The sequence below is a fragment of the Babylonia areolata genome, chromosome 24, assembly GCF_041734735.1.
Source record: "Babylonia areolata isolate BAREFJ2019XMU chromosome 24, ASM4173473v1, whole genome shotgun sequence".
NCBI classification, from domain to species: Eukaryota; Metazoa; Mollusca; class Gastropoda; order Neogastropoda; family Buccinidae; genus Babylonia; species Babylonia areolata.
The window spans coordinates 521,311-548,387 of record NC_134899.1 but is presented as its reverse complement, the minus strand read 5'-3'; the positions used below and the strand labels follow the sequence as shown (position 1 = coordinate 548,387).

Genomic DNA, 27,077 nt, shown 5'->3' with positions numbered 1-27,077 from the left:
GATAGAAATAAAGGCGGCCAAAGGCCCATTAACAACAACCATGGACCATTATCAGAATGACAACAACAACCGTGGGACATTATCACAACAACAACCATGGGCCATTATCAGAATGACAACCAAGGGACATTATCAGAACATCAACCATGGGCCGTTTTATCAGAACAACAAGCATGGGGCATTATCAGAACAACAACAATAACCATGGGACATTATCACAACAACCATGGGACATTATCAGAACAACCACCATGGGACATTATCAGAACAACAACAACAACCAAGGGACATTATCAGAACATCAACCATGGGACATTATCACAACAACCAAGGGACATTATCACAACAACAACCATGGGACATTATCACAACAACCAAGGGACATTATCACAACAACAACCATGGGACATTATCACAACAACAACCATGGGACATTATCACAACAACCAAGGGACATTATCACAACAACAACCATGGGACATTATCACAACAACAACCATGGGACATTATCACAACAACCAAGGGACATTATCACAACAACAACCATGGGACATTATCACAACAACAACCATGGGACATTATCACAACAACCAAGGGACATTATCACAACAACCATGGGACATTATCACAACAACAACAACCAAGGGACATTATCACAACAACAACCATGGGACATTATCACAACATCAACCATGGGACATTATCAGAACATCATCCAAGGGACATTATCACAACATCAACCATGGGACATTATCAGAACAACATCCAAGGGACATTATCACAACAACAACCATGGGACATTATCGCAACAACCATGGGACATTATCAGAACAACATCCAAGCGACATTATCAGAACAACAACAACCAACGGACATTATCACAGCAACAACCATGGGCCATTATCAGAACAACCATGGAGCCGTCATCAGAACAACAAGCAACAACCATGGAACATTATCAGAACAACCATGGAGCCATTATCAGAACAACAAACAATAACCAAGGGCCATTATCAGAACAACTATGGAGCCATTATCAGAACAACAAACAACAACCATGGGACATTATCAGAACAACCACCAAGGGACATTATGAGAACAACAGTGATAAGAAACTCTAGGGAGAGCTGGACAGTACAAGGTCTTCAGAGAAGAAGCCCCCCTCCGTCAGGTGTTTCGGCCCCTAAACTCCCTACACTCTCTAATGGGGCCGGGCCACACCCAGGTCATGACTCATGGATGACCCCGTATTGCCGCATGTTTTCTCTGGTCGTGAGCAGGTTCGACCCCGAGCCTTTAGGGTGGTCGCCACTTCAGGACTGAGTCACCTTTCTGGCAGACGTTTTAACCACTGAGCCATCGCCCGCCTAGTTTGAGTAGGGAAATTCAAACCTTGTGAACTTTACTTTCATTCCTCCTCGACCGGATCCAGTTGGAACTCTTTCCTTCTGCTTCTGTCATTGCCTTGAGAGCCCATATCCTCTCTCTGCCAGAAATTGATAGCTGCTTCATGAGACTGTAGGCAGATGCGCCCACAAACCCTCTTGTCTATGGCGAGGACTTTGGCTTGGAAGCCAGATTCTAGCATACTTCTCGGCCATATAGATGTGGGCTTCCTCTATTCTGCTTTCGTATGACACAGTGAGTGCAGTCAGAATCGCTTGTTTCGTTGCCTTGGAGTGGAGTACTATGTCAGGTCTGGCCGGGAACAGCATCCCAAGTTTCCAAAGCATGGAAACGTGGGCTGCTTGATGATGCCGAAGATTGGGAATGCACAGTGGACCTACCAGAGGGGAAGAAAGACCCGGAAATCATCAGCAAGAGCGGCATGAGGCCTGACATAGTACTCCTCTCCAAGGCAACGAAACAAGCGATTCTGATTGAGTTCACTGTGCCATACGAAAGCACAATGGAGGAAGTCCACATCTACAAAACCAAGAAGTATGCTGGCCTAGCTAGCAGCCTGAGAGAATCTGGTTTCCAAGCCAAAGTCCTCGCCATAGAGATTGGTACAAGAGGGTTTGTGGGTGATCTGCCAGCAGCCTGAGAGAATCTGGCTTCCAAGCCAAAGTTCTCGCCATGGAGATTGGTACAAGAGGGTTTGTAGGCGATCTGCCCGGCACATCAGGAATGAAAGTAAACTTCACAATGATTAAATTTCCCTGCTCAAACTAGGTGTACAATGGCTCAGTGGTTAAAACGTCTGCAAGAAAGGTGACTCAGTCCTGAAGTGGCGGCCACCCTGGAGGCGCGGGTTCGAACCTGCTGAGGACCAGGAAAACAGAAAAAAGAAAAGGCGGCAATACAAGGACATCCAGGAGTTATGACCTGGGTTCGGCCCGGCCACCTTAGGAGTAAGGAGTTAACTTGACTGAGGGGGGCTTCTTCTCTGAAGACCTTGTACTGTCCAGCTGTCTTTAGAGTTTCTTATCACAGGCCTCATGCCGCTCTTGCTGATGATTTCCGGGTGTTTCTTCCTCTCTGGTAGGTCAACTGTGCATTCCCGATCTTCGGCACCATCAAGCAGCCCACGTTTCCATGTTTTGGAAACTTTGGGTGCTGTTCCTGGCCAGACGTTATTGCCTTCTGCAGAGCGGAACTCTACTCGAACTTCTGGTGGGGTTGGTGCTCCTTGGACAGTGCTCACCACGTGTGCAATTTCTTTTAGTACTTTGTTGTGCCTCCATGTGTACCGTCCTTGGTTCAACGTTGCTTTGCATGAGCTGAGGACATGTTCCACTGTTTGTTTGTCAGGGTAGAGTGGGTACGCAGGGTCATCTGCTTTCCCCCATTTCACCAAGTTTGTATTCGAGGGAAGGAGGTCGTACACAGATCTTAGGATGAAGCTGATCCTCATAGGGGCCATGTTCCACATGTCGCTCCAGCTGAGGTTCCTTTGAAGTGCATTTTCCCTTGTTGTCCGCTGTCCCTGCTAGGCCTTGCTGGACTGCCTTCTGGACTCTTTTATCATCCTCTTCCTTCTTGATCTCCTGTATGATCATGTCTCTTTTTGCTTTCCCCTTTGCCTTGGACAATCATTCCATCTTTGTCGATCCCAGGCCCTGTCTGTTGGTTTGGGTGTGTCCTGTTATGTCCTTTGTCTTAAGGCTTTCTTTCGCTGCAATGACTGCCTCCCTGACTTTCCATTTTCTGCCAGTCTTCAGCTTGGGTTGGTTGGATCTCACAATACTGTCTCCTGAATCTTCCAGCATGCTGAGAAGTCTTGCTTTCCCTACCTTGTATTCTTCGACAAGGGATTTCAGAGGTAACCTCAGCTTTGCTTGGCGACAGTAGAGTGCCACGTCAGTGAGACCAGGTGGGAAACCAAGCCATTTGCGTGTGTACTTGTTATCTTTGCCTCAATCGACTCGACTGTGCTACAGCTGATATCATATATCAGGAGAGGCCACAGGAGCTTTGGTATCAGCATGGACTGTAGGCACCATACTTTGTATTTGCCAGGAAGGCGACACTGGTTCACGCCTTCTGCCATCTGCTTCGTTTCTTTTCCTCTTTTTGTGTCTTTCAGGGACTCATCATACCATCTCCTAAGGCTTGTGTGTGTGTGTGTGTGTGTGTGTGTGCACTCACCCACCGATTCCCTTGCTGACAAACATTGTCTTCTGTTCACAGTGCTCCCACCCACAACAACCCACATCAGTCTCCTATTCACCTGCCACCACCACCGCCACCCACCCACCATGGCCGCCACCACCACCACCACCCCCACCACCCCCAAACCCCTGCGGGACACCACCACCAACGACCCCCCATCCCCAGATGTCGATGATGACGACGATGACGACGTGACGCCCCCCGCCACCCCGCAGCGCCCCCCTTCCCACCAGTACGCCCCAAGTCACCACCACCAGGGGGCGGCGTCAGGCGCGCGGGGGACGGAGGAGGGCGAGGAGGCGGCGGACTTCCACATCGTGGCGGCCATCGACTTCGGCACGACGTTCAGCGGCTACGCGTACTCCTTCGCCGCCAGCCGGGGCGCGGTGCATGTGAACAAGAACTGGGGGCAGACCCAGGGCTTCCTGCTGCACAAGACGCCCACCTGCCTGCTCCTCAAGCCGGACGGCCAGTTCCTCGCCTTTGGCTTTGAGGCCACGTCCCTGTACAACGACCTCACCGAGGAGGAGGCCGCTGAGTACTTCTACTTCGACCGCTTCAAGATGAAGCTGTACGACAACAAGGTCAGCTGGCCCCAAAGGGGTGTGGGTGTGGTCTTGAGGGGGGCGGGGGGTGTAGGAGGATTAGGTGGGGCGGATGTGGTGGTTGGGAGAGGGGTAGGGAGTGTAGGTGGGGTGTGTAGGTGGGGTGTGGTGGTTGGGAGAGGGGTGGGGAGTGTAGGTGGGGTGTGGTGGTTGGGAGAGGGGTGGGGAGTGTAGGTGGGGTGTGTAGGGTTGGGTGTGGTGGTTGGGAGAGGGGTGGGGAGTGTAGGTGGGGTGTGGTGGTTGGGAGAGGGGTGGGATGTGTAAGGTGGGGTGTGTAAGGTGGGGTGTGTAGGGTTCGGTGTGGTGGTTGGGAGAGGGGTGGGTGTGTAGGTGGGGTGGTGGGATTTGGGAGTGGGTGTGGAGTGTAGGGTGGGGATTGTGGGGTGGGGTGTGTAGGGTTGGGAGAGGGGTGGGGAGTGTAGGTGGTGTGGTGGTGGTTGGTTGAGTGATGGGGGCTGGGTGTGGTGTCCTCTGAGAAAATTCTGAAGAAATCCACTCAGGTACACAAATTATGAAAACTTGTGCATACTCACACATGCACGCACTGCGCGCGCGCACACACACACACACACGTTTGAACAGAAGCCGCATATTACATGTGGATGGGTTGATGACTAGATCTTCAGGTAGATGATTGTTGATTGCACAATTCTATTTATCATACTGGATTTGCTCGAGAGAGAGGGCATCGACTGCTTTGGGGAAAAAAGCTATTGGCGAAGCGATTGGTTTTCGTCCTTATACTTCTGTGCCGTCGGCCAGAGGGGAGCATCTCTAAAATCCCAAAAGCTGGATGTGATTCGTCCTGGCTGATTGATTTTGCTTTTTTGAGTAGCCGCTTATAATATATGTCTTCTAGAGAAGGTAGATCAGCCCCAGTAATCTTGGTGGCAGTTTTTACGATTCTGTAAAGGGCTGCAACTTCTGTCTTGGAAATGTTTCCGTACCAAACAGTAATAGCGAAGGTTAGCACAGTTTCAGTGACTGCTCGGTAGAAATCAACCATGATTTATTTTTTAGTTCCAAACTTTTTGAGGCGCCGAAGAAAGTACAGGCGCTGTTGTGCTTTCTTAACATTTTTTTCCACATTTTTCTCCCATTTCAGATCGTTGGAAATGATCAGTCCGAGAAATTTAAATTCGCTGATGATCTCTACTTGCTTGTCTTTAATGACAAGTGGTAAGGGGTCATATCGGGTGTTCCTGAAATCTAAAATTAATTCTTTTGTTTTTGATACGTTCAGTTCTAAGTTGTTTTGATCACGCCAGCTGACAAGTTCCAGTACTTCTTCCCTATATTTTGACTCATCACTGTTCGTAATCAGCCCTTCTAGAGTAGTATCGTGGCAATCTTGACCATGGTGTTACATTCATTAAAAATTTTTGAGTTGCACAGTCATGTGTGAATAGCGATTACAACAATGGGGATAGAACACATCCCTGTGGGGTGCCTATGTTGAGAATGCATGTGGAAGAGGCGAGGTCACCAACTTTAACAACTTGTGCTCTGCATCTCAGAAAATTTAGGATCCATGCACAAATTGATACAGGCAGCGAGAGGTCTTTCAGTTTAAATATAGTTTTGATGGTACTATTGTGTTGAACGCAGAGCTGTAGTCAATGAAAAGGATCCTGGCATAGATATTAGGATTTTCGAGATCTCTGAGGACGTGGTAGAGGCCTATGCTAATGACATCTTCAACTGATCTGTTCGCTCTATAGGCGAATTGAAAGGGATCAAAAGATGGAGGAATGCAGGTTTTTAGGAATTGTAGAATCAAGCGTTCAAATGTTTTCATTACGACTGATGTTAAGGCTACGGAACGATAATAAGACAATAAAGCTGTGCTTTTTTGGAACAGGAATGATTGCTGATTTCTTAAAGCAGTGTTGCGCCACACAAGACTGAAAGGACATGTTAAATATGTCAATGAAGACACTGGACAGTTAGACTGCAAACTTCCTCAAAAGGCCTGGTGAGATGTTGTCAGGGCCAGCGGCTTTTCTCTTTTTCAGACGGCTGAAGTGGCGTCTGAATTCACTCTCTTGAACTATGAAAGGGGGGTGGGGGGTGGGATTTTGGGTGCAACCACGTCAGAAGTAGACAGTGGTTTGTCGAATCTGGAGTAGAATGTGTTGAGTTTGTCTGGAAGAGTTCTGTCAGTGCTGTTGTCTGTATGGTGGGTCATTTTATAATCAGTGATGTTCTGCAGTCTGGTCCATACATTCCTAGAGTTGTTTGCAGACAGGTTTTCTTCTAGTTTTTTTCCTGTATAAAAACTTTGCCTTCATAATGCATTTTTCTACCCTCTTTTTGCCTTGTTGTGGACTATTCTGTCATCAGTTTCGCGAAAAGCTCTCTCTTTTTCCTTTAGTTTTTGCCTAACAGCCCCGTTACACCAAATTTTGTCGTTTGAAAATATTTTGATATTTTTTGATGGAATGTACACACTTTCACAGAAAGAAATATAATCACACACTGTGTTGGTATATTCATTTAAGTCCCCAGCAGAGTCTTTAAAAACATTCCAGTCTGTACATTCGAAACAGTCCTGCAAGGTCTCCAAGGCAGGGGCCGACCATTGTTTCAGTTTTCACGACTGGTTTTTCAGCTTTCAGTTTTTGTTTGTAGACCGGCACCAGATACATCATGCTGTGATCGGACTGTCCCAAAGGCGCATGGCGGATCGAGTGGTACGCCTTCTTGATGGAGGTGAAGCAGTGGTCCAGGGTCTTGTCACCACGTGTTGGGCAGTCCACTTGCTGGTACAGCTTCGGCATTTCTTTCTTGAGGCTGGCATTGTTGAAATCACCAGCAACGATGATGGTGGAGTCGGGCCAACTGTTCTCACACTTGCTAATTTCGTCTGCCAGCAGACCAAGTGCAGTGGAGCAGTTCGCTGTGGGATGGATGTACACAGCGATCATCGTCACTGAGGGAATTTCGCGTGGGAGGTAGAAGGGTCGGCACTGGATGGTTAGGAACTCCACGTCAGGGAAGCAGGCAAGCGAAAGCACTTTGACATCGGAGCACCAGCATGTGTTGATGAAGAAACACACAGCGCCGCCCCTTTGCTTACCTGAGTCAGCAGTGCCGTCAGCTCTATGTACAGTGAAGCCTGGTGGTTGAACGGCGCTGTCAGGGATATCCGGGTTAAGCCATGTTTCAGTGAAACAAAACACCGAGCACTCTTTGTAGTCTCTCCTCATCTGAATGCTACATGTGAGTTCGTCAATTTTGTTGGGTAGAGATCTAACGTTGGACAGGAACATACTGGGTAGAGGTGGGCAAAAACTTCGTTGGCGTAAACTCGAAAGGGCCCCACCTCGCTTTCCGCGTTTCCTCGCGGACTGAGCCTTGCGTGCTGACCATTCATGTTCATTGTTGATGATTGTAAATCATGACAGAGTGAGCTGAAGTGAGATTTCAAAACACTGGACTCACCTACCTGTTCCCTAACACGCAGCAGCATGTCATGATCATATAGCAGGATCGCAGCTGTTTCCCTAACACACATGAACAGAATTAAACACACAATGAACAGGACAGCTATCCCCATGTCGACATTGGTCGGCGCCATCTGGAATTGTGAAAAATCTTGAAATATATAATAATAATAATAATAATAATAATAATGGATACTTATATAGCACACTATCCAGAAATCTGCTCAAGGTGCTTTACAAAAACACTTTTGTTAACACATTACATCAATGTTACATACACACACCAAAATATGACTAAACACACACACACACACACACACACACACACACACACACACAATGCATACATACATTTTAACATACATGTGTACCTAACAGCTACCCTCAACACATATGCACACATAGGCACGCACAAACATACAGAAAAACACGTGCGCGCTCGCGCGCGCGCGCGCGCGCACACACACTCACACACACAATACACATTCACATACATGCATGTTGTTATGTACACATACATATGAATACACACATAGTGAAGCACAGCTAACGCAAAGGAAGTGGACCTGCCACAATTGAACTTATTGCTGAGGGAAAAGGTGAGTTTTGAGACGAGATTTAAAAGATGCGAGGGAATCAGAATGACAGAGGATATCAGGGAGCTTGTTCCACGTCTTTGGCGATTGAAAAGAAAACGATCTGTGTCTATGGGTCTTACTTCTGACGTGAGGTATCGTGAGAAGTCGAGTATCAGAGGAAGAACAGAGCTGGCGAGACGGAGTATAGATATGGAGGAGTTCAGAAAGATACTTGGGGCCAGATCCATTGACTGCAGAAAAGGTCAGAGTGGATAGCTTATAGTCTATTCGATCAGAAACAGGCAACCAGTGGAGAGACTGAAGGAGAGGAGAAACATGGTCAAATTTAGAAGCTCTGCAAATGAGTCTGGTAGCGTTATTCAGAATTCGTTGGAGTCTGTTTGATGGATATTTGGGAGAGCCGGCCAAAAGAGAGTTGCAGTAATCCAATCTTGAGAGAACCAGAGTGCATACAAGTGTCTTGGTTGACATCGGTTGAGAGATAGTGGCGGATAGAACTGATTCTACGCAGTTCCAAATAGGCAACTTTACAGATATTGGAAATGTGCTGTTGGAAGGAAAGAGACTGGTCTAGGATTACGCCAAGACTGCGAACAGAAGGAGAAAGTGAAACAGGTTTGCTATTGATCAGAACAGAGTCAGGAAAGGAAGGATGTTGGCGAAACTTCTTTGGACAGATTATCATAAATTCAGTCTTATCATCATTTAGTTGCAGCTTATTGAGAGTCATCCAGTCCTTCAGGCCAGCAATGCACTCCTGTGTTTGAGTCACCAGTGCATCAAATTCAGCTATGGAAGTTGTCTGATAAAGTGGAGTGTCATCAGCAAAGCTCTCATGCGACATCGCATGATGACTGATGACATCCGACACAGGAGCCGCATACAGCACGAAAAGAACAGGACCTAGGACGGACCCCTGTGGGACACCATATTTTAAGGCAGATACTCTAGAGTATCTACCTTTTACACACACACTTTCTGTGTACGATCTGACAGGTAAGACGTGATCCATGCTAGTGCAGTGTCACGAATACCAAAGGAAGTTTTAAGTCTGTTCAAGAGGATAGAGTGGTCGATAGTGTCAAAAGCTGCTGACAAATCTAAGAGAGCAAGAACAGATATCTTATCCTCATCAAATCCCAAAAGCAAATCATTCACTATTCTAAGAAGGGCCGTTTCGCAACTATGACCACGTCTATGAGGTGACTGGTGAGAATTAAGTAAACTATTTTGTTCCAGCTGAGACAATATGATCTTTTCTAGCAGTTTTGATAAAAAATGACAGATTTGAGACAGGTCAATAATTTTTCAAACAATTATGATCCAAAGATGGTTTCTTGGTGAGTGGACGTACAACAGCAGATTTGAAGCTTTCAAGGAAACAACCAGACAGTAAGGAAGAACTGATGACATGAGTAATATGTGGCAGTAGAACATCAATACATTCAAACAACAAAGTAGACGGGACAGGGTCAAGCTCACAGGATTTCGGACAAGCGCTCAGACACATTTCTTCACAAAATCTTCAGTAACCGGCTGGAAACAATGTTAAACAGGACCACTGTATTCGCATTCTTTAACGGGTGAAGAAGGAGACACAACAGAGTCAAGCTTCTCACGAATGCATGATATTTTGCCAGTGAAGAAGTCAGAAAACTTTTGAGGGAGTTCCTGCACCGAAAATGTTGTAGGGAGAGGAGTGTTTTTCATTTTACCTTGTAGATTGTTCGTGGCGTTGAAAAGCTGTTAGGCTGTGGTGCATGCAAGGATTTTAGAAGAGTAGAACTTTGACTTTGCCCTGTCAACAATGTTTGTTACACTATTCCCGGCTGTCTGAAAAATGTCCCTACTGACGGTCAAACTAGTGGCACGCCAGTGCCTCTCAGCTCTCCTTCTCTCCCGCTTGGCCTCCAACAGCTCTGGTCCCACGGTGTTGTACCAAGGCGACGGGGGACGATTGGAGATTAGGCGCCGAGTCGACGGGGCGTGCTTGTCGAGTACAGCGCGTAGGGCAGTGGATAGCTGGTCAGCAGTCGGCTCACAAGGGATATCAGTCAGCAGGTCAGCTTTAAATATAAGTCTAAGTCAATTGAGGTCAGTGTGCGCACCTCCCACGGGGCGTGGGAGGTTTGGTGGGATTCAGTTGACACGTCACACTGTGATGGTCGGAGGACAGGGTGGGATCGACGGTGGTAGACTTCAGGAGGCAGTCCTCATTTCTGTGCAACACCAATTGACGATGTGACCACGATTGTGTGTAGGCTCGGTTACAGACTGGTTAAGATCGAACAAACTGACAATTTCAAGTAATTTTGAGGTATAAAACTGTGGGTGAATCAATATATATATATATATATATATATATATAGAGAGAGAGAGAGAGAGAGAGAGAGAGAGAGTTTTGAATGAATAAACATTATTATGAATGAATGAATGTAACACATAGTCCGACTTACATATCTGCCGTTTTAAGAGAGAGAGAGAAAGAGAGAGAGAGAGAGAGAGATTAAACATTTGATGAATAAATGTAACACTTAGTCCGACTTACATATCTGCCGTTTTAAGAGAGAGAGAGAGAGAGAGAGAGAGAGATGTGATGATCACACAGCAAGTGACGATGTGTACAGGGGAATTCCTGGCAGCAATGAGTCAGGGGCTTTCCATGGCTGAGGCTGATCGATGTTTCTCTTCCCCTCCCTCCTCCTCCCTACCCCTGTCTCCCCCTGCCTCCCTCACACAAATGGCAAACAGCGAAAAGGAAAGATAAAAAAGAGAGGGTGGATCGATTTGTCATCTCTGTCGCCGACTGCCAGATCTGTGCTCTCAAATGTGTGTGTGTGTGTGTGTGTGTGTGTGTGTGTGTGTGCGCGCGCGCGCGGGCGCGCGCACCTTCCATTATTACTATCATTGTTGTTGTTATTGTTGTTTTAATGTCGTTATTCTTATTGTCATTATTATTTTTATCAACGTTTAGAATAGAACAGAATAGAATGGAATAGAATAGAATAGAAAAGAACAGACTGAATAGAATGCTTCTTTACCAGGTGTTCCCGGGTCCCAAGGAACGGGAGGTACAAGACATAAAACGTACAATATGACTCGGAAACTGTGTACACACAAATCAGCAGGAGTTTAGACACATGCTTATTCATAGAAATGCTTGTGCATGCATACGCTACTCATACGTACGCTTCCCCCACCCCACACACGTATATATATATATATATATTCTTTTCCTGATCTCATGGGTGGGGGGGGGGGGGGGGGGGTTCCAATGTCCAGTTGTGTGAGTGTTTTCTGGCACGTGCTTCCGTGTGTGGGGGGTGGGGGAGGTGAGGGTGGAGAGGAGTATTGATGGGGAGGCGGGGAATGAGGAACGAAGTGTAAAGCGCTCTGAGCAGGATTAATGGAGAAATGCGCTATATAAATGTACATTATTATTATTATTATTATTATACATCGTTATAGTTGAATCAGCTGTGACAGAAAGAGTGTGGATCTGTCTGTTTTATAGTTGAATCAGCTGTGACAGAAAGAGTGTGGATCTGTCTGTTTTATAGTTGAATCAGCTGTGACAGAACGAGAACTGTGTGGATCTGTCTGTTTTATATTCCATGTAGACGAGCAAAACATATTCTGAACATGCAAACTCCAACCATGCGGACAACCATGGTCAGCTTCACCAAACGCACGAACAAAAACCACTTCGATCTCCTACACAACCAAACCCAAGCACACAGAGCTTCATTTTAACGTTTGGTCATTCCTTCTGTTCTTAATTATCTTGCTGCAACAATCTTCATTTTAACGTTTGGTCATTCCTTCTGTTCTTAATTATCTTGCTGCAACAAGCTTCATTTTAACGTTTGGTCATTCCTTCTTCCTTCTTAATTATCTTGCTGCAACAAGCTTCATTTTAACGTGTGGTCATTCCTTCTTCTTCCCTTTTAATTATCTTGCTGCAACAAGCTTCAATTTAACGTTTGGTCATTCCTTCTGTTCTTAATTATCTTGCTGCAACAAGCTTCATTTTAACGTTTGGTCATTCCTTCTTCCTTCTTAATTATCTTGCTGCAACAAGCTTCATTTTAACGTTTGGCCATTCCTTCTGTTCTTAATTATCTTGCTGCAACAAGCTTCATTTTAACGTTTGGTCATTCCTTCTTCCTTCTTAATTATCTTGCTGCAACAAGCTTCATTTTAACGTTTGGTCATTCCTTCTGTTCTTAATTATCTTGCTGCAACAAGCATCATTTTAACGTTTGGTCATTCCTTCTTCCTTCTTAATTATCTTGCTGCAACAAGCTTCATTTTAACGTTTGGCCATTCCTTCTGTTCTTAATTATCTTGCTGCAACAAGCTTCATTTTAACGTTTGGTCATTCCTTCTGTTCTTAATTATCTTGCTGCAACAAGCTTCATTTTAACGTTTGGTCATTCCTTCTGTTCTTAATTATCTTGCTGCAACAAGCTTCATTTTAACGTTTGGTCATTCCTTCTTCCTTCCCTTCTTAATTATCTTTCTTCTATTCTTAATTATCTTACTGCAACAACAACCACAACAAAAAGGATAGTTTAAGGTAATTTGTAGTTATTAATACCCATTTGTTTGAATTGTTTATAAATGCTAACTGCATTCAACAACAAATAGCAAGAATATAAAATCAGATAAAAGAAACAAAACCTTTTCTATCCACATGGAAATTAGTTTTTGCAACCACAGGCTTGTTATAAACACAAACATAATATGATCATGCACACAGTGAAAAGAAATTAAAATTGGTGGGATATTAGGTATCTGTCTCTTCACAAGTGAGATCACAGCGTTTGGGTTGAGAGAGAGAGAGAGAGAGAGAGAGAGAGAGAGAGAGAGAGTATATTTTATATCCTGAGGGTAATAGATTAAACATACATGCTTTTTTTATCCAGCCCTCGAAAACAAATAAACAACAGCAAAAAGATAACATTAACAACATTAAAAAAAAATCTGAAATAAGAATACAGACAGACAGACAGGCAGTGAGAGCGAAGAGAGAGAGAGAGAGAGAGTGTGTGTGTGTGTGTGTGTGTGTGAGAGAGAGAGAGAGGCGGGATTGTTCCTGTATTTGAGAGAGAGAGAGAGAGACAAAGAGAGAGAAAGAGAGAGAGACAGACAGACAGAGACAGAGAACAAAGCAGTATTATCTGACCCACACTGAACGATGTCAGTGTTGTTGACGAGGAAGTGACTGGTGGCCCCAGTAAAGGGAGCTTCACACCAGCAACTTCTGACGGCAGGCTGTTCACCGTGAGAAAGTCCCTCTTTTCACATGACCATTGTGGTGACTGTTCACCGGGAGAAAGTTCCTCTTTTCACAAGGCCATGGTGGTGACCCAGTTCCAACAGCCCCCTTTTTTTCTCCAACTTCCGCATGGTGCATGATGGCCACTTTGGCTGACACGTTTGAGAATGTGTGACCACGTGGACAGGACGAGTTGTCTCATGTTGTCTGTGTGAAGTTTGTACAAATTGATTTTTTTTTTTTGGCATTTCGTCATTTACTGTTAATGAGTGTTTGTATAATAGTAATAGTAATAGCCATAGACATAATGATAATGATAATCATCGTCATCATCATCATCATCTTCTTCTTCTTCTTGATTTCCCCGGAGCATTGTGCTGTGGGCTGACTGGTTCTTTAAATGCCAGTCTGAACAGAAAGGCAGGCGATGGCTGACACGATGAGTTGGTTGTGGATATGAACGACTTCCTGATGAAAGGTGTTGTGGATGTGAATGACTTCCTGATGAAAGGTGTTGTGGATGTGAATGACTTCCTGATGAAAGGTGTGTGGATGTGAATGACTTCCCGATGAAAGGTATTGTGGATGTGAACGACTTCCTGATGAAAGGTGTGTGGATATGAATGACTTCTTGATGAAAGGTGTGTGGATATGAATGACTTCCTGATGAAAGGTGTGTGGATATGAATGACTTCTTGATGAAAGGTGTTGTGGATGTGAATGACTTCCTGATGAAAGGTGTGTGGATGTGAATGACTTCCTGATGAAAGGTATTGTGGATGTGAACGACTTCCTGATGAAAGGTGTATTGATGTGAATGACTTCCTGATGAAAGGTATTGTGGATGTGAACGACTTCCTGATGAAAGGTGTATTGATGTGAATGACTTCCTGATGAAAGGTGTTGTGGATGTGAACGACTTCCTGATGAAAGGTGTATGGATGTGAATGACTTCCTGATGAAAGGTGTTGTGGATGTGAACGACTTCCTGATGAAAGGTGTTGTGGATGTGAATGAATTCCATGATGAAATGTGTGTGGATGTGAATGACTTCCTGATGAAAGGTGTGTGGATATGAATGACTTCCTGGATGAAAGGTGTGTGGATGTGAATGACTTCCTGATGTAAGGTGTGTGGATATGAATGACTTCCTTGATGAAAGGTGTATTGATGTGAATGACTTCTTGATGAAAGGTGTGTGGATGTGAATGACTTCCCGATGAAAGGTGTGTGGATGTGAATGACTTCCTGATGAAAGGTGTTGTGGATGTGAATGACTTCCTGATGAAAGGTGTGTGGATATGAATGACTTCCTGATGAAAGGTGTGTGGATGTGAATGACTTCCTGATGAAAGGTGTGTGGATGTGAATGACTTCTTGATGAAAGGTGTGTGGATGTGAATGACTTTTCAATGAAAAGTTTGTGGATGTGAATGACTTCCTGATGAAAGGTGTGTGGATGTGAATGACTTCCTGATGAAAGGTGTTGTGGATATGAATGACTTCCTGATGAAAGGTGTTGTGGATGTGAATGACTTCCTGATGAAAGGTGTTGTGGATGTGAATGACTTCCTGATGAAAGGTGTTGTGGATGTGAATGACTTCCTGATGAAAGGTGTTGTGGATGTGAATGACTACCTGATGAAAGGTGTTGTGGATATGAATGACTTCCTGATGAAAGGTGTTGTGGATATGAATGACTTCCTGATGAAAGGTGTTGTGGATATGAATGACTTCCTGATGAAAGGTGTTGTGGATGTGAATGACTACCTGATGAAAGGTGTTGTGGATGTGAATGACTTCCTGATGAAAGGTGTTGTGGATGTGAATGACTTCCTGATGAAAGGTGTTGTGGATGTGAATGAGTTCCTGATGAAAGATGTTGTGGATGTGAGCTGTGTGTGCTGAATGTCACCCTTACTCCCTGTCGCTGAGTTGAAAACTACCAGGGGACGTCATTCTGGGCGAAAGAAAACAAATTCACTGCATGAATGACCGTCAGTGTCTCAAATCCTCCCACGTGGAACAAGAGCAAAACATCATAATTAACAACAAATACAACAACAACAGCAACAGCATCATTATGAACACCAAATAAACAACAGCAACAAACATAAAGATATGTATTTTGAGTGTTATAAATTATTGAAAGCGTTTGAAGTCTGTACAGGGATATGTATGGAAGTTGTCATTTCAGTGTTTAGACACATGCGTTACACATCGGGTTTTACATTGTACAAAAGAACTGATTACGTTTTGCACGGTAAGGCTATATAAATTGAATTCTTCCTCTTCTTCTTGTTCCTCTTGTTGTTCTAGTTCTTCTTCTTCCTTCTCTTCATACTCCTCCTCCTCCTCCTCCTCCTCCTCCTTCTTCTTCTTCTTCTTCTTCTTCGCTGTCATCATTGTTGTCACCACGCCTGACTGTCCCACCCCCCAGGACCTGAGTCAGGACCTACAGATCGCGGCGGCCAACGGCAAGCGGCAGCCGGCAGTGGAGGTGTTCGCGCACTCCCTCACCTTCATGAAGAAACACCTCCTGCGGGCGGTGGGGGCCCACCTGGGGTACGACCCCCACCCCGACACGGTGCGCTGGGTGCTGACGGTACCCGCCATCTGGGATGAGAACGCCAAGCAGTTCATGAGGGAGGCTGCCTTCAAGGTGTGTGTGTGTGTGTGTGTGTGTGTGTGTGTGTGCGCGCGCGCGCGCAAAGTATTATCACTCTATGTGTTGTTTGACGTGACGTCAGGTCAGATAGATATATCTGCTACTGGTAACCTGGATCCCAGTACTACCTGTCACAGGGTCGAATTGCTGGCGACTAAACCAGCACCCCCACCAGTCCTCTCAGGAGGATGGTGAGGAGGGTGGCTAGACACTCTGGTGGAAATAAATGACCCATCAAAGGGCGCCAGCTCTGTAGAGCTACCTGCGGCCACCTAGCTAAGGGAGTAAACCCTGACAGAAAATCCGGTGCGGGGCCCCTAAGGCAGTTGGATGGCAAACTTTGTCACTTTCCGGCAGCTCCTGCGGCCGCGTTGGCACCAAAACGTAACAGCCTTGCTGTTCCTTTGGATCTGTCAGCGAGGTGGAGAGGGGGGACAAGCTGCATGGGCAACAGCCTGTCTTCCACATTACATTGTCCAGGCTTATATCAGTCCATCTATACACAAACACCTTGCACCTACAACCTGGAGTAGCTTCGCTACTAGCACTAGCGTCGGAACAACACGTGAAGCAACAGTTACCGGTTATAAGTTAGTGCTCAGTTGGCGTAGAGCCGACGCCAGGGGTTGCTTTTGACGGTGGGAGGGACCCTCGCATCCCACTGGACAGCTACCGCCCGCCCAAGCTGGGCAGTCCCCAGCCAATTAGGTGCTGTCCCGCCACGACCTGCCGTCTTCTATGGGTGTATGAAGATTATGAGAATATCCGACAAGCAGGTCGTTAATTTCCGCACCAGGCAAAACAAAACTTCAAGAAACGGATCAACAATGAAACTGGCCTGTTGGAATGTCCGGACAATGATGCCTGGGCTCTCCCAACATCTGCAAGACATCAGTGATGCCAGAAAGACGGCCGTCATAAACAGCGAGCTGAAGAGACTAAATGTGGACATTGCCACTCTGCAGGAAACACGGCTGGCTGACTCAGGAACACTAAAGGAGAGGGACTACACCTTCTTCTGGCAAGGAAAGAGCTCTGATGCCCCTGTTCGCATCACAGCAATGGGAGGCGCTTCGTTGGCAATATGACTGGTGATCGCATTAGATGTATGTGTTCTGTGTTTTCATTAGTAATGTAACATTGCATATTGGAATAGCACGCTTGTATTGTGCCAGGTTAAAAAGATATTAAGCGCGTTCAGTTTTATTCTTCCGTACCCCGCTGTTTGTACAAACACAATATTTTTAATATCTGTTGCACCCTCACACCCTTCAACCTCAGGGTAACCTGATCGACAAACCCAACAGTGATCAACTGGTTATCGCCCTTGAACCGGAAGCAGCGTCACTGCACTGCCGCCACCTACCGGACACCAACTTTGTGGGCTACAAGGACAACGGGGTGAACAAGCCCAGCTTTGAACCCGGAACCAAGTATCTGGTGCTGGATGCAGGAGGTAGGACCTTCTGTGTTGGGAGTGAACCACTGACCCCATCAGTGCAATGTCACCTCTGTGTGGGAGTAGGGACATGTCTGTGTGTGTGTTGAGGGTGGGGTGGGGGAGGGGGTTAGGTTGTGGGATGCAGGAGGCAGGGCGTGTCTGTTCCTCGTCTGAGTGACTTAGAGACTACGGTCGGATGCTCCCCTCTCTCTGTCTGTCTCTATTTGTCTGCTTGCCCCCCTCCTCTGTCTGTCTGTCTGTTTGTCTATATACCCCCGTTCGTGTGTTTCTAACTGCGCGCGTCCTGGATCTCCCAAGACAGACCCTCAGCACGCAACAGTCCATCAAGAAATAGAACTCTCTGCTTGTTTCCAAGAGCCTCAGACTGGCTACAAAGTCCTCCATTGTCTCTGTCACTGTCTCTCTATCTCTGTCTCTGTTTCTGCTCTGTCTCTGTCTCTCTGTCTCTGTTTCTGCTCTGTCTGTTTCTTCTTTTATGTCCGGCTTGTTTCTGGAGAAGGAAGGGCAACTCGCTGAGCTTGACGTTTGTTCCTGGCCGTGATCCTAATTGGCGACAATAGTTTCCCTTCTTAATTTCCTCTTCGTCGTCATGTGTCATCGTTATTTGCTGCCATCACCAACAGTGCAGCCAGCCTCCTGTGTCGACATGAAACGGGACACTGGTGGACTGTTGTTCTCCTAGGACTGTCTGCGTTACAGGTTATGGCTTTATTGCTGGACATAAAGTGACAAGAGAGAGAGAGAAAGGTCTTCCTATGTGGCCCTGGTGTCTGTCTTTCCATGTGTCAGTGGTGTCTCTCCATGTGTCAGTGGTGTCTCTCCATGTGTCAGTGGTGTCTCTCCATGTGTCAGTGGTGTCTTTCCATGTGTCAGTGGTGTCTCTCCATGTGTCAGTGGTGTCTCTCCATGTGTCAGTGGTGTCTTTCCATGTGTCAGTGGTGTCTGTCTTTCCATGTGTCAGTGGTGTCTCTCCATGTGTCAGTGGTGTCTCTCCATGTGTCAGTGGTGTCTGTCTCTCCATGTGTCAGTGGTGTCTCTCCATGTGTCAGCGGTGTCTCTCCATGTGTCAGTGGTGTCTGTCTCTCCATGTGTCAGTGGTGTCTGTCTCTCCATGTGTCAGCGGTGTCTCTCCATGTGTCAGTGGTGTCTGTCTCTCCATGTGTCAGTGGTGTCTGTCTCTCCATGTGTCAGTGGTGTCTTTCCATGTGTCAGTGGTGTCTGTCTTTCCATGTGTCAGTGGTGTCTCTCCATGTGTCAGTGGTGTCTCTCCATGTGTCAGTGGTGTCTTTCCATGTGTCAGTGGTGTCTGTCTTTCCATGTGTCAGTGGTGCCTCTCCATGTGTCAGCGGTGTCTCTCCATGTGTCAGTGGTGTCTGTCTCTCCATGAGTCAGCAGTGTCTCTCCATGTGTCAGTGGTGTCTGTCTCTCCATGTGTCAGTGGTGTCTGTCTCTCCATGTGTCAGATGTGTCTGTCTCTCCATGTCAGCGGTGTCTGTCTCACCATGTGTCAGCGATGTCTCTCCATGTGTCAGTGGTGCATGTCTCTTCATGTGTCACTGGTGTCTGTCTCTCCATGTGTCAGTGATGTCTCTCCATGTGTCAGTGGTGTATGTCTCTTCATGTGTCAGTAGTGTCTGTCTCTCCATGTGTCAGTGATGTCTGTCTCTCCATGTGTCAGTGATGTCTGTCTCTTCATGTGTCAGCGGTGTCTCTCCATGTGTCAGTGGTGTCTCTCCATGTGTCAGTGATGTCTGTCTCTCCATGTGTCAGTGGTGCATGTCTCTTCATGTGTCAGTGGTGTCTGTCTCTTCATGTGTCAGTGGTGTCTGTCTCTCCATGTGTCAGTGATGTCTCTCCATGTATCAGTGGTGTCTGTCTCCATGTGTTAGTGATGTCTCTTCATGTGTCAGTGGTGTCTGTCTCTCCATGTGTCAGTGATGTCTGTCTCTCCATGTGTCAGTGGTGTCTGTCTCTTCATGTGTCAGTGGTGTCTCTCCATGTGTCAGTGGTGTTTGTCTCTCCATAATAATAATAATGATAATAATAATAATATTTTATTTTTATATAACGCTATAATACAAGCATAAGCAAGCTGTAAGCGCTTTACAATCCAGTACCTAAAGTGAAACAAGAAAGCATATAAAAAGTAGTAGAAACATAAAAAAGAATCATTAATATTATAAAAAAAAACACAAAGCATAAAACTCACAAAGTAACGTACTATCAATACTGCAAGTGTTACCCCCAACACTCACACTAACACCCACGCACAGACACACATGATTAAACGGCTGAGATGACAGCAATTTTCACTTAAAATACATACATGTAATAAGGAACATAATTGTAATCTGCATGCCACACATTTTGTAAAAAATTTAAAATAAAATTTTGGATAGAAAAGGTAAAAGGGGTAAAAATCGGGTCATTCTCCCTTTCGAACCACACCACCACCATCCATCCATCTTCCCACTCCCATTCTCTCTACTCTCCCATCACACACACTCACATTGCCATGGGCCTGGGACAACAGCACTATTTGAGTTATGACAAGTATTTTTTAAAGAGATAGGTTTTGAGATTTACTTTAAAGGTAGATAGATTAGTAGTTTGTCTGAGAGCAATAGGCAGAGAATTCCAAGTTGTTGGGCCGAAGACGGAAAATGACCTCTCTCCACAGGAGTTAAGGAAGTACCGGGGAAAAGTTAGCTGGGAGGAATCAAGAGATCTCAATGTTCTGTTTGGCAAGTACGGGTTAACAAGCTCAGAAAGATATGAGGGTGTGGTATCACAATTCAGGCACTGAAAGTATAGACCGGCATCTTTATATTCAATTCTGGCTTGAACAGGCAACCAATGAAGTGTCCGCAGGAGAGCAGTAGCACTCTCTCTCCTCGACTTTTTAAGGACTAGTCGAGCTGAACTATTCTGTATTTTCTGGAGCTTGTAGAGTTTATCATTGGGGAGGCCAGCAAAGACAAATTACAATAATCTAGGCGGGATAAAATGAAGGCAACAGAAAGTTTGTTGGCGGCATCAACGGACAGGAAGGGGCGGATTTTACTGATCTTACGAAGCTGAAAGTAAAGAACTTTACACAGGTGGTTCACATGAGTTCCAATCGTGAGGGATGAATCGAGGGAAAAACCAACATTGCGGACAGAACTAGAAAAAGAAATTTCTATACCAGAACAAATGATAGACGTTGTATTTATCTGCTGTCAGTGGTGTCTCTCCATGTGTCAGTGGTGTCTCTCCATGTGTCAGTGGTGTCTGTCTCTCCATGTGTCAGTGGTGTCTGTCTCTCCGCGTGTCAGCAGTGGCTGTCTCTCCATGTGTCAGTGGTGTCTCTCCATGTGTCAGTGGTGTCTCTCCATGTGTCAGTGGTGTCTGTCTCTTCATGTGTCAGTGGTGTCTGTCTCTCCGCGTGTCAGCAGTGGCTGTCTCTCCATGTGTCAGTGGTGTCTCTCCATGTGTCAGTGATGTCTGTCTCTTCATGTGTCAGTGGTGTCTGTCTCTCCGCGTGTCAGCAGTGTCTGTCTCTCCATGTGTCAGTGGTGTCTCTCCATGTGTCAGTGGTGTCTCTCCATGTGTCAGTGGTGTCTGTCTCTCCGCGTGTCAGCAGTGTCCGTCTCTCCATGTGTCAGTGATGTCTCTCCATGTGTCAGTGGTGTCTCTCCATGTGTCAGCGGTGTCTGTCTCTCCATGTGTCAGTGATGTCTGTCTCTTCATGTGTCAGTGGTGTCTTTCGATGTGTCAGTGGTGTCTGTCTTGGTGTTGTGAAGGTTTCCTTGTTCAGTGCTGGGGTCTTGGTTGTACAGTGTTGGGGTGTTGGTGTTGTGAAGGTTTCTTTGTTCAGTGCTGGGGTGTTGGTGTTGTGAAGGTTTCGTTGTTCAGTGTTGGGGTGTTGGTGTTGTGAAGGTTTCGTTGTTCAGTGCTGGGGTCTTGTTGTTGTGAAGTTTTCGTTGTTCAGTGCTGGGGTGCTGGTGTTGTGAAGGTTTCGTTGTTCAGTGTTGGGGTGTTGGTGTTGTGAAGGTTTCGTTGTTCAGTGCTGGGGTGTTGGTGTTGTGAAGGTTTCGTTGTACAGTGTTGGGGTCTTGGTGTTGTGAAGGTTTCGTTGTTCAGTGCTGGGGTGTTGGTGTTGTGAAGGTTTCGTTGTACAGTGTTGGGGTGTTGGTGTTGTCAAGTTTCTTTGTACCATGTGGTGGATTTCCGGATTCAGACTTCAGTTGCTATGTTTGAAATATTCTCCTTTCACCCCTTGTTTAATTTTATATTTCATTTTAGAAAAGCCTCTTTATAAAGTCGTTTCTTGAGAGAAGACGTGTTTAGTGCATGCGTTTCCTTTCACTGTGACATTGTCCACAAACATTGTGACCCCTCACAAACATTGTGACCCCTCACAAACATTGTGACCCCACGCAAACATTGCTACCCCACACAAACATTGTGACCACACACAAACATTGTGACCCCACAGACATTGTGACCTTCCACAAAAACATTGTGACCCCACACAAAAATATTTTGGCTCCCACACAAACATTGTGACCACGCACAAACATTGTGACCTTTCACAAAAACATTGTGACCTTTCACAAAAACATTGTGACCCCACACAAAAATATTTTGGCTCCCACACAAACATTGTGACTACATACAAACATTGTGACTCATTGTGACCACACACAAACATTGTGACCCCACAAACATTGTGACCTTCCCCAAAAAACTTTGTGACCCCACACAAAAATATTTTGGCTCCGACACAAACATTGTGACCCCCTCCAATCAGTGCGACCCCCACACAAACATTGTGACCCCACATAATTTTGTTGTTGTTTTTGTTGTTGTCATTTTATTAACAATGACACTCAAAATAAAGAGACACAACAGACATAGAAGAGCAGTCTGAGTGTTTTGCACGTTCCTGTGTGATACTGAAGAGGGATGGGGGAGAGTGCATTATTCTTCCATTTCGGGGGGGATGGAGGTTTTTGTCTTCTGTCGCCTCCCACATTCATAACCTTTCTCCCACAATTCTCTGTATGTCTTTTCATGCCGATGTACATTTTGTTGTTTTTTCTCTCTGTTTAATGTTTTACAATTGTTACATTGTCTGGTTTTTTGTGATCTAGTGTGTGCATTATATTGGTGAATGTGCATGTGCATCTCACTCACACCCTCTCCACCGTTGTATGCGATCCCATGTGTGTGTGTGTGTGTGTGTGTGTGTGTGTGTGTGTGTGTGTGTGTGTGTGTGTGTGTGTGTGTGTGTGTATGTCTGCTGTATTTCATGCCTGGATACTGAAAAACTAAGACATTCTAAAATAGAAGTTTAGTTTGGCATTTATCCAATCAAAGTCCTAAGGTGAAGTCATTTTTTCAATTATATGCTGTAAGGAAACACCAGATTCTGTCGTTCTATAAATACTTATACACATTTTACCAATGAGTGTCAGAAAGTTTATATATCTGTAATGTTCTTGCTGTAGCTCCAACTTTGGAACTCTAAACAAGATATCAGTGGCTGTTGCTTTTAATTTCAGGTCTGTTTTTGTGGAAATCTTTCCTTCAGTTTGTCTCCAAAAGCTTTGTACAATCGGACATTCACAGAAAAAGTGTTCAATAAAATCTGTTGTGTCCCTATAGTAAGAACATTTGTTGTTTTCTTTAATTTCCATTTTATTTAGAATAATATTTGTGGGGTAAATATTGTGTAAAATCATCCAGACACAGACACCATTATTGTTACCCGACAAACATTTTGACAACTCAAAAATATTATGACCCAACACAAACAGTTTGACCCTCACAAACATTGTGACTTCAATACAGACATTGTGACCCCACAAAAATATTGTGACCCCCACAAAACACTGTGCCCCACACAAACACTGTGCCCCCAAACAAACACTGTGCCCCACACAAACATTGTGACCCCCACAAAAACACTGTGTCCCCACACAAACACTGTGACCCTACACAAACACTGTGCCCCCACACAAACACTATGCCCCACAAACACTGTGCCCCCCCACAAACACTGTGCCCCCCCACAAACACTGTGCCCCATAAACACTGTGCCCCCAAAAAACTGTGCCCCCACACAAACACTATGCCCCACAAACACTGTGACCCCAAACACTGTGACCCACACAAACAATGTGCCCCCAAACAAACACTGTGCCCCCCAAACACTGTGCCCCCACACAAACACTATGCCCCCCAAACACTGTGCCCCCCACAAGCACTGTGACCCACACAAACACTGTGCCCCCAAACACTGTGCCCCACAAACACCGTGCCCCACACAAACACTGTGCCCCACAAACACTGTACCCCCCACAATCACTGTGCCCCCCACAAACACTGTGCCCCACAAACACTGTGCCCCCCACAAACACTGTGCCCCACAAACACTGTACCCCACAAACACTGTACCCCCACAAACACTGTACCCCACAAACACTGTACCCCTCACAGACACTGTGCCCCCCACAAACACTGTGACCCCCCCCAAAAAAATGTGCCCCACACTGTGCCCCCCACAAACACTGTGACCCCCACAGACACTGTGCCCCCCCACAAAAACTGTGCCCCCCAAACACTGTGCCCCCCACAGACACTGTGACCCCCCCAAACACTGTGCCCCCCCCACAAAAACTGTGCCCCCCAAACACTGTGCCCCCCACAAACACTGTGACCCCCCCAAACTGCCCCACAAACACTGTGACCCCCCACAAAAACTGTGCCCCACAAACACTGTGCCCCCCACAAATACTGTGCCCCCCATACACTGTGCCCCCACAAACACTCTGCCCTCCAAACACTGACCCCCACAAACATTGTGACCCCCCACAAGCACTGTGACCCCCACAAACATTGTGACTCCCACAAACACTGTGACTCCCACAATGTGACCCCCACAAACATTGTGACCCCCACAAACACTGTGACCCCCCACAAACACTGTGCCCCACACAGGCACTGTGACCCCCCCACAAACACTTCCCCCCCCCCACAAAAACTGTGCCCCACAAACACTGTGCCCCCCACAAATACTGTGCCCCCCATACACTGTGCCCCCACAAACACTGTGCCCCCACAAACACTGTGCCCTCCAAACACTGTGACCCCCACAAACATTGTGACCCCCACAAACACTATGACCCCCAACAAACACTGTGACCCCCCCCCCCCCACAAACACTGTGCCCTCCCCCAACACTGTGACTCCCACAAACACTGTGACCCCCACAAACATTGTGACCCCCACAAGCACTGTGACCCCCACAAACACTGTGGCCAGGAGGCACGATCGACGTGGTGGCCCACAAGATCCGGAAGGACGGCCGGATCCGGGAGCTGTTCCGGGCCACGGGCGGCGCGTGGGGCGGCACCATCATTGACCGCCACTTCCACACCCTCCTGGAGAACGTGTTCGGCAAGCCCTTCATTGACGCCTTCTGCCAGGAGTATGCCAAAGACTTCGTGGAACTCTTACAGGTCAGTGCAGCCGCCGCATAACGGTCGGTCAGGCGTTGGACTTGTGATCCAGTTTTCACCAGTGATCAGGGTTCCAAACCCCGTTTCAGCATGGTTATTTGTCCTTGGCAAAGGCACTTTCCCTGGTTTTCCTCACTGCACCCAGGTGTGAATGGGTACTGACCTCACTCCACCCAGGTGTGAATGGGTACTGACTTCAGGTGGTGGGAGGTGGAGGAGGGTTGGGAGGAGGAGGGTTGGGAGGAGGAGGAGGTGGAGGGTTGGGAGGAGGTGGAGGTGGAGGGTTGGGAGGAGGAGGATGGTTGGGAGGAGAAGGTGGAGGGTTGGGAGGAAGTGGAGGTTTAGGAGGAGGAGGAGGTGGAGGGTTGGGAGGAGGAGGGTTGGGAGGAGGAGGAGGTGGAGGGTTGGGATGAGGAGGAGGGTTGGGAGGAGGAGGAGGAGGTGGAGGGTTGGGATGAGGAGGAGGGTTGGGAGGAGGAGGAGGAGGTGGAGGGTTGGGATGAGGAGGAGGGTTGGGAGGAGGAGGAGGAGGTGGAGGGTTGGGATGAGGAGGAGGGTTGGGAGGAGGAGGTGGAGGGTTGGGAGGAGGTGGAGGGTTGGGAGGAGGAGGTGGAGGTATGGGAGGAGGTGGAGGGTTGGGAGGAGGAGGTGGAGGGATGGGAGGAGGTGGAGGGTTGGGAGGAGGAGGAGGAGGTGGAGGGATGGGAGGAGGTGGAGGGTTGGGAGGAGGAGGATGGTTGGGAGGAGGATGGTTGGGAGAAGGAGGTGGAGGGTTTGGAGGAGGAGGAGGAGGAGGAGAGTTGGGAGGAGGAAGTGGAGGTGGAGGGATGGGAGGAGGAGGAGGAGGTGGAGGGTTGGGAGGAGGAGGTGGAGGGTTGGGAGGAGGAAGTGGAGGTGGAGGGTTGGGAGGAGGTGGAGGAGGAGGGGTGGGAGGAGGAGGAGGGTTGGGAGGAGGAGGAGGAGGGTTGGGAGAGGAGGAGGTGAGGTTGGAGGAGGAGGAGGGTTGGGAGGAGGAGGAGGGTTGGGAGGAGGAGGAGGAGGTGAAGGGTTGGGAGGAGGAGGAGGGTTGGGAGGAGGAGGAGGAGGTGAAGCGTTGGGAGGAGGAGGAGGGTTGGGAGGAGGAGGAGGAGGAGGGTTGGGAGGAGGAGGAGGGTTGGGAGGAGGAGGAGGAGGAGAGCGTTGGAGGAGAGGAGGTCGGAGGAGGAGGAGGGTTGGGAGGAGAGAGGAGGGTTAGGGAGGAGGAGGAGGAGGGTTGAGAGGAAGAGGAGGGTTGGGAGGAGGAGGAGGGTTGGGAGGAGGAGGTGAAGGGTTGGGAGGAGGAGGAGGGTTGGGAGGAGGTAGAGGTTTAGGAGGTGGAGGTGGAGGGTTGGGAGGAGGTGGAGGAGGTGGAGGGTTGGGAGGAGGAGGAGGAGGTGAAGGGTTGGGAGGAGGAGGAGGGTTGGGAGGAGGTGGAGGTTTAGGAGGAGGTGGAGGAGGAGGGTTGGGAGGAGGTGGAGGTTTAGGAGGAGGAGGAGGGTTGGGAGGAGGAGGAGGGTTGGGAGGAGGTGGAGGGTTGGGAGGAGGTGGAGGTTTAGGAGGAAGTGGAGGAGGAGGGTTGGGAGGAGGTGGAGGGTTGGGAGGAGGAGGAGGGTTGGGAGGAGGTGGAGAGTTGGGAGGAGGTGGAGATTTAGGAGGTGGAGGTTTAGGAGGAGGAGGAGGGTTTGGAGGAGGAGGAGGGTTGAGAGGAGGAGGAGGGTTGGGAGGAGGAGGAGGGTTGGGAGGAGGAGGAGGGTTGAGAGGAGGAGGAGGGTTGGGAGGAGGAGGAGGGTTGGGAGGAGGAGGAGGAGGAGGGTTGGGAGGAGGAGGAGGGTTGGGAGGAGGAGGAGGGTTGGGAGGAGGAGGAGGAGGAGGGTT

The 27,077-nt window shown here is 47.4% G+C and overlaps 1 protein-coding gene across 1 annotated transcript in view; it reads left to right on the top strand.

Moving 5' to 3' along the window:
* Nucleotides 1–3,670: 3,670 nt before the first annotated feature.
* LOC143298742 (heat shock 70 kDa protein 12B-like) overlaps nucleotides 3,671–27,077 on the top strand; it is a 37,612-nt gene continuing 14,205 nt past the window's right edge. Inside the window, exons 1-4 of the mRNA XM_076611675.1 lie at nucleotides 3,671–4,199; nucleotides 15,987–16,208; nucleotides 17,496–17,670; nucleotides 24,988–25,184. Of these exons, the coding sequence (XP_076467790.1) occupies nucleotides 3,702–4,199; nucleotides 15,987–16,208; nucleotides 17,496–17,670; nucleotides 24,988–25,184 (1,092 nt within the window). The 5' untranslated portion in view covers nucleotides 3,671–3,701. The remainder of the gene's footprint in view (nucleotides 4,200–15,986; nucleotides 16,209–17,495; nucleotides 17,671–24,987; nucleotides 25,185–27,077) is intronic.